At 50.2% G+C, this 8,205-nt stretch overlaps 1 protein-coding gene across 4 annotated transcripts in view; it reads left to right on the top strand.

The window, feature by feature from the left end:
• Window positions 1-8,205, top strand: part of LOC142495915 (leukotriene C4 synthase-like) — an 88,883-nt gene that overhangs the window by 48,465 nt on the left and 32,213 nt on the right. The window contains exon 1 of one of the 4 annotated variants that reach the window (XM_075602036.1): window positions 4,909-5,262. The exons of 2 other annotated variants lie outside the window; for them this stretch is intronic. In XM_075602036.1, the coding sequence (XP_075458151.1) occupies window positions 5,156-5,262 (107 nt within the window). In that variant the 5' untranslated portion in view covers window positions 4,909-5,155. Of the gene's footprint in view, window positions 1-4,908; window positions 5,263-8,205 lie in introns of those variants that run through there. One more of the 4 variants, XM_075602035.1, reaches the window with a different exon arrangement.

Raw genomic sequence — 8,205 nt, 5'->3', positions numbered from 1 at the left:
CTCTGATTGGATGACACTTGCTGGCCTGCTGCCAGGATTTTTTTGGCAGGCAGCCAGGCTCTATGTGAGCCCACGCTGTGATGTGCCCCTCCCTTTGGATCCTGCTGCAAGGAGCAAGAAGGTAAGTAAGCCTCATGCCTCCATTCCCATCCCTGCCTCATACCTCCATTCCCCTCCCTGCCTCCAGTCCCATGCCTGCCTCCATTCCCATGCCTGCCTCCATTCCCCTCCCTGCCTCCAGTCCCATGCCTGCCTCCATTCCCCTCCCTGCCTCCAGTTCCATGCCTGCCTCCATTCCCATGCCTGCCTCCCTGCCATGCCTCAATTTCCTTCCATGCCTCCCTGCCATGAGGCGAATCCCCTCCCCACCCCTCGCTGTGCGGCTAGCCCCCGCTACCATGGGAGATCCACCCCCTACCGTGCGGAGGGCCTGCTGCCGTGCGGCAACCCCCGCTACCTTGGGAGACCCCCCCTACCCGCCTACCGTGCGGAGGGCCGGCTGCCATGCGGCCAGCCCTTGCTACCATGGGAGACCCCCCTTTGCCGTGCGAAGGGCCCCGCTGCCGCGCGGCAACCCCCGCTACCATCGGAGACCCCCCCCCTACCGTGCGGAGGGCCCGCTGCCATGCGGCAACCCCCGCTACCATCGGAGACCCAGCCCTACCATGCGGAGGGCCCGCTGCCATGCGGCCAGCCCCCGCTACCATTGGAGACCCCTCCTACCGTGCGGAGGGCCCGCTGCTGTGCGGAGGCCCCCGCTACCATGGGCAACTCCCCCCCCCCTCCCTCCTCCCCCCTCCCCTGCAGTGCGGAGGGCCCCCTGCCTTGCGGGTGTGTGTGTATCAATATATATATATATATATATGGGAGAATGTGTGTGTGTGTGTGTGTGTGTGTGTGTGTATGGGAGTATGTGTGTGACACCAGAGGTGCCCCAGTCAGTCAGTCACCCCCTGCCCCAGTCAGTCAGTCACCCCTGCCCCAGTCAGTCAGTCACCCCTGCCCCAGTCAGTCAGTCACCCCTGCCCCAGTCAGTCAGTCACCCCTGCCCCAGTCAGTCACCCCTGCCCCAGTCAGTCAGTCACCCATGCCCCAGTCAGTCAGTCACCCCTGCTCCAGTCAGTCAGTCACCCACTCAGTCAGTCAGTCACCCAGCCAGTCAGTCACCCACCCACCCAGCCAGCCAGTCACCTACCCAGCCAGTCAGTCAGTCACCCACCCAGTCAGTCAGTCACCCACCCAGTCAGTCAGTCACCCACCCACCCAGCCAGCCAGTCAGTCAGTCACCCACCCAGCCAGTCACCCATCCAGCCAGTCACCCAGCCAGTCAGTCACCCACCCAGCCAGTCACCCACCCAGCCAGTCAGTCACCCCACCCAGCCAGTCAGTCACCCACCCAACCAGTCACCCACCCAGCCAGTCAAAGGCCAGTCACCCACCCAGCCAGTCACCCACCCAGCCAGTCAGTCACCCATCCAGCCAGTCAGTCAGTCACCCACCCAGCCAGTCACCCACCCAGCCAGTCAGTCAGTCACCCACCCAGTCAGTCAGTCAGTCACCCAGCCAGCCAGTCAGTCAGTCACCCAGCCAGTCAGTCAGTCACCCAGTCAGTCAGTCACCCACCCAGCCAGTCAGTCACCCACCCAGCCAGTCAGTCAGTCAGTCAGTCACCCAGCCAGTCAGTCAGTCACCCACCCACCCAGCCAGTCACCCACCCAGCCAGTCAGTCACCCACCCAGCCAGTCAGTCACCCACCCAGCCAGTCAGTCACCACCCTCTCTCTCTCTGTGTATCACCCACCCTCTGTGTGTGTGTCACCCACCGTTTCTCCCCTCTGTGTCTCCTCCCCCTCTGCCTCCCCCCCACTCTGTCTCCCCCCACTCTGTCTCCCCCCCACTCTGTCTCCCCCCACTCTGTCTCCCCCCACTCTGTCTCCCCCCACTCTGTCTCACCCCACTCTGTCTCACCCCACTCTGTCTCCCCCCTCTCTGTCTCCCCCTCTCTGTCTCCCCCTTCTCTGTCTCCCCCCTCTCTCTCTCCCCCTCTCTCTCTCCCACTCTCTCTCTCTCTCTCTTCCCCACACTCCCTCTCTCTCCCCCACACTCTCTCTCTCTTCCCCACTCTCTCTCTCTCCCCCACACTCCCTCTCTCTCTCCCCCACACTCTCTCTCTCTCCCCCACACTCTCTCTCTCCCCACACTCTCTCTCTCCCCCACACTCTCTCTCTCCCCCACACTCTCTCTCTCCCCCACACACACTCTCTCTCTCTCTCCCCCACACTCTCTCTGTCCCCCCCACACTCTCTCTCTCTCCCCCTTTTCCCCCACACAATCTCTCCCCCCCCCCACACTCTCTCTCTCTCCCCTTCTTCCCCCCACACACTCTCTCCCCCCCCACTCTCTCTCTCTCCCCCCCCCACACTCTCTCTCTCCCCCACTCTCTCTCTCCCCCTCTCTCTCCCCCCCCCCCTCTCTCTCTCTCTCTCTCTCTCTCTCTCTCTCTCTCTCCCACTCTCTCTCTCTTCCACACTCTCTCTCTCTCTCTCTCTCTCTCTCTCTCTCTCTCTCTCTCTCCCATACGCTCTCTCTCTCTCTCCCACACTCTCTCACACTCTGGATCTGGATCTCTTATTTACCCTATATATCTTAACTGCCCTATACTACACCGAAATAACCTATACTGCTTTCCTTCCAAATATGACTCAAGCTTCACACGGAAGACATCGGAACCCCCCCTAACCCAGAAGACAGGTAGGGAACACATCCCCTCCAATGTATAACATTGCGGGAATGAGGGTACCTGGACATTGAGGGACTGCGGATCAGGTAAGATCCCAGGCGGGATTGCTGCTTTAGATATTGTGAAGCGGGGACGTCAATACACTGGTTAAGGGGTTCAGGAAACTAGTCATTCACTTATATTATCAGATAAGATCCAAGAGGGATCAAAAAAGAATCCCCAAACAAGCACTCAATGCCAAAAATGTGTTTCACTGGATAACAATGATCCAACAGTGCAAAATTACCTGTATGTACAGGGATTAGGTAACCCTTAATGTCCCATCAAGTCCAAAGAAAAAATAATAAATTTTTATTAGTAAATACTTGTTAAAAACACAAACATATCATTCACACTTGTTAAAAATACCCCATCCAGAGGTGGCTGGTGTGGTCAATAATTATTATGAATGCATCTATATTAGTAAAATACTAATGACTCACATACATCCTTATCGGTGTAGCAATTGAAAACCGAAGCAGTACTGTGAACCTATGGAGGGTCTCCAATATCTAGAGCATAGTTGTCAGACTATATATATGTAGCCCTCTTACCCCCACCCTAAGTGAGATTGAAGTGGGTAGGTGTATCTGACTACTGATCAGTGTGGTGCTGTACCTGTTTTGTAACCAGGAGGGCTGAGCTTCCACCACGGGGAACCTGGGGCAATACGATACTATGGATAATCACTTACAATAGGTGCAGCGCCTCCACCTGCGATGGCTCCCACCAGAGGGGGAGTGGTTCCTCGCAGGACAATCAATAACTACGTACAACGGAATTGATAATGACTAATACCTTTACTACTAAGCATAGAATGAATACAACATCAACACATAACAACAGGTGTCCCTCGCTAAGGGCAACCTGACCAGGGCGTCTCGCCGGACGCTAACTTGCGCTACAGCAGTAGCCCACACTCTATGCGTCGCGGCGGACGCTACCACCTTAGGCGCCTTGGTGGACGCTAACACATAGGCGTCACGGCGGACGCTAACCTTATGCGTCACGGCGGACGCTAACCTTCCAAAGAGTGATCCCACCCTGTGTCCAGTAACCCCAACCCAATGTCTCGCACTCCCAAGTCATATACCAATGTGTGTGTGTGACTGCGCAGCCACTATGTCTGGTGATAGGCCTTGTTGGTGCACGTGAGTTTGTGGGTTACCTGCCCGGGCTCCAGCCACGAGTGCCGCTATACCACTGGGGTTGGATCCGCCGGGATATCCTCCTACGCGTGGGGTGAATTCCAGCGTGGATAATATCACCGCAGCTCCGCACCGTCGTTACTTTGGCTAGGGTCTGTCTGCTGCCAGCAGGCCGCAGTCACTGCTAGCTTGGTCTCCGTGGAGATAGTCCAGCTCCCTCTTAGCAACCGATCAATGTCCGTGGTACAATGCTAGCCAATAGATAATGGGGCAGGTTCCCTAACCTAGGGCCTGTCCCTGCAATACTCCGCTAGGATGACTCAGGGCTATCTGGGGCCTAGGGGATCGCTGGTCTAGTGCAGAGAGTCACTGACCCCTGCACCCTACCTCCTTCCCCTAGCTGCTCCAGTCACCAACTGCCGTGTGCAAAACCCCGCGAAATGTATCTATATCCCTCCTGGGGAGATCTGCAGCCCTATTGGCTCCCTGGAGTCATGTGGCTCTGCCCCTGTGCACCCTGGGGGCTGTCCATCCTGCCTTGCGCATGCGCGAGCTGTCTGGGGCCTCTCGCGTTAGCTGGCCTCCTGCGCATGCGCAACAGCACTATACCTGGCGGCGCCCTGCTTCCCGAGCCGCCAGGACCCTCGCGACGCGACCGCGGCCTTAGTAACGGCCCGATCGCGTCCCCGGCGACCGGCCCGCTCGCATCCCTAGCAACCGGCCGCAACTCCCAGGTAACACGCTGCTCGCGCACCTGCCCCCTCACTCCCTCACGCGCACTCTGGAAGAAGGGGGGGTCAACATATTACAAGGGGGACCTGGCTACATATATATACACCAGGGCTTAATGTACTGACATCTTGTACAATAGTCCCTCAAATGTATCGATCTGTGTAGCGGTAATCTTAGGTTCCTGTCTATATATAGATAATAATGGTCTGTATCGCACAATCAGTAAACAAACTGCATTAGAATCATGCCTGTGTAATTACTAGATACACCATACCAAATCGCTCGCAGTATAGGGCAAAGTCAGTGATACCAGCAATTTGTACCCTAGGTCTGTATCACAACCCGGCAACCGATTGCACTGTATACCCCAACATGCATGGATAGGCTCTATATAAGTGGAATTGTACTCCGTGATCGCGGCGGATCATGGATAGTAGGTTGTCGAGACCCCGCCGTATATACAAGCCTGTCTTCCCTCGATCTACAGGTTCGCTAGGATGTCGCCACCTCTGATGACGTCAGCAAGTGACGTCTATTCCCGATGGCCGTTTCGCGTAAGGCTACGCTTCATCAGGGGAGGAGGAGTTAATCAGAGGACTCGGTGGTGAGTATATATATGTTCAGTAATTGGAATATCACGCCCCATTAGGCGTCAGGGGGCGGTTTATATCCGAAATAGTACGGATATATATGGTAACCTCCTTTGAAGTATTTTACTTATATGTTGCTTCTATTCCCCACAATAAAAAGGAATAAATCTTTAGGTGGACAATGTTATCTCTCTTATTGTGTGGTTTCATATGTCTGTGGATCGGGATATGCTGTACTGCAGTTGGCAATAGGGTAACTGTGATGGTAGGTATAATTAGTGCGTTATTCAATTATTTGGTTGCAGCAAAGTGTAGGAGTATAGGGTCTTACCTAGTCGTTATGGAGATATGTGGCAATACTATAGACTACTATAAAGAAATAATAATATATATACTCTATAAGAGTGATAAAGTGATAAAATAATTAAAATATATATGTGTAGGAGTGAAAGATAAGCTGCTCGATCTGCCCAAAATGGTCAATACAGATCTAGATGGGTATTAAACTATATACCATGATCCCCCTTTGAAATTCTTAATAGTAATGGTAAATAAGGTGGTGTAAACTACTCGTGATAGGTGAGCGCCACAAATCTCCAAACGACCATGGTAGTGATATCTAGATGCTGCAAACAAAATAATTTAGAGATAAGAGGAATAAATGAATCCTTCATTGAGTCCCAGGGGGGAGAGGGTCTGGAGCTGGTAAATCCAGCGACATTCCTTTTGCAGTAGTTTCTTATCCCATTCACCCCCTCTAGGATCTCTTGGGATTGATTCAATTCCACAAAATCGCATCACATTAGGATTGCCCTTATGGTGTTGTAGTATATGTCTTGCGACTGGTGTATCCACAGCATTTCGGACACTTCCCACATGTTCCAAAATTCTGGTTTTTAGTGGTCTGTATGTTTTACCCACATATTTTAGTCCACAGATACATGTCATCAGATATGTTGTACCACATGTTAGACAATTGATGAAGTCCTTAATTGTGTAGGTGACCGTATCGTTAGCACCGGTAAAGGTTTTAATGGAAGGCATGAAACTACAGGCCTTACACCTTCCACATGAGTATGACCCATGTGGTTTGGCACCTTGCCAAGTTTTTAAAGGTAATGGTTGAAGATGACTATGTACTAGTCTGTCCTTTAGGTTGGTATTACGTCTACAACCGGTCGTAGGTCTATCCTTTAAAAATTTTCGGCGGTCGTTGTCCTCTAATAAAATATGCCAATGTTTTTGTAGCACGTTTTTAATGTTCTGCCATTGGTTATTAAATGTAGATATAAACCTAATGGTTTCTTCTTTTGGCTCTTTGACTTTATTTATTAGAAGTTTGTTTCTTGGAGAGGTGAGGGCCTTGTAGTACGCTTTTTTAATAAGTGTGTTGTTCTACCCACGTATTCTGAATCTGTCTGACATGTCCTTGGCTTGTAGAACAAATTCTGATGTGGTTGAACAATTCCGACGTAGCCTAAGGAATTGGCCGGTCGGTATATTGTTTGTGACGTGTTTGGGGTGATGACTAGTAGCCAGTAGTAGTGTGTTTGTGGCTGTAGGTTTCCTATAAATACTAGTGTCAATACACCCCTCAGCCGATTTGGAGATGCTGATATCCAAAAATTCTATCTGTTTTTTATCCATTTGAAATGTTAATTTTAAGTTGAAGGAATTCTGGTTCAGAATGTCAATGAACTCTAGTAGTAGTGTATCGGTACCCTTCCAAAATAGTAAAATGTCATCGATGTACCTGACCCATAACTCTATATGTTCAGTAAACTTCTCTTGTGACTCAATGAAGACCACCGTTTCCTCCCACCAGCCCAGGTATAGATTGGCGTAGGTGGGAGCGCAGGTGGTCCCCATGGCCGTACCACGTATCTGATGGTATAGAGTGTTGTGGAAGTAGAAGAAGTTATGGGTCAGGACAAAATCTAGTAATCTTAGAACTAGATTGTTATGAGGTACACAGTTTGTGTCTCTTGCTCCTAAAAAGTGTGCTGTCGCATCGATGCCAAATTTATGCGGGATACTAGAATATAAACCCTCAACGTCCAAACCAACCAGGTAAGTATCTGGGTCCAGAGTAACCCCTTCAATCTTACGCAGTACGTCAGTTGTATGCCTCACATATGAGGGTAGTGTTTCGACGAAAGGGTGTAAGACACAGTCTAAATATACACTCACATTAGAGGTTAAGTTCCCAATACCAGAAACAATTGGTCTGCCTGGTGGTGGACTGGATTTTTTGTGGATTTTTGGTAGATGGTAGAACGTCGCCACTTTAGGGTTTTTAATCATCATGAATTCAAATTCGTTCTTAGATATGAGATTTTGTTCTAGGCCCTCTTTTAATACTTCAGTCAGTATTTTTTGATATTCAGAAGTGGGATTTGTCGTTAAAACTGTATAACATTTCCTATCAGATAGTAGTCCAATACTGGATTTGGTAATATCAAACAATCTAGAAGTCATAACAAATATTTAAGTCTGCGTATATTTGGGTAACAGTGATCATAACATGGTATCATTTGAAATCAATGATCAAAAAACAGATTACTTGGGTTCAACAAAGACCTTAAACTTTAAAATGGCAGATTTTAATAAACTGAGTGTGAAGGATCAAAAAAGGCAGCCGCTCCTTAAGGGTACAGTACTCACCAGTAGGTTAAAAGTAAAAAAAACTTTTATTAGACTACATAAAAACAGATACGATCCATAGACAGAACAAGAAAAACCTCCTCCCGCGTGTTTCAAACAGCTAGTGTTCTTTCTCAAAGAGTATAGTGTAGGGACAGGGGGAAGGTACTATATAAACCTCCCTGCCCAAAATCTAATTGGTGTGTAACACCTAAAGTTAATCAAGATAACAAAAAACAGAGTAATTTGGGAGCTAGGGCAGGTTCTGTTAATCCCCAATTATCATTAAACATAAACTCATGGATACAAATACA

This window comes from Ascaphus truei, chromosome 5 (assembly GCF_040206685.1).
Source record: "Ascaphus truei isolate aAscTru1 chromosome 5, aAscTru1.hap1, whole genome shotgun sequence".
Lineage (NCBI taxonomy): Eukaryota > Metazoa > Chordata > Amphibia > Anura > Ascaphidae > Ascaphus > Ascaphus truei.
Note: the sequence above shows the minus strand (reverse complement) of the source record. Positions and strands in the feature narration are given on the sequence as shown.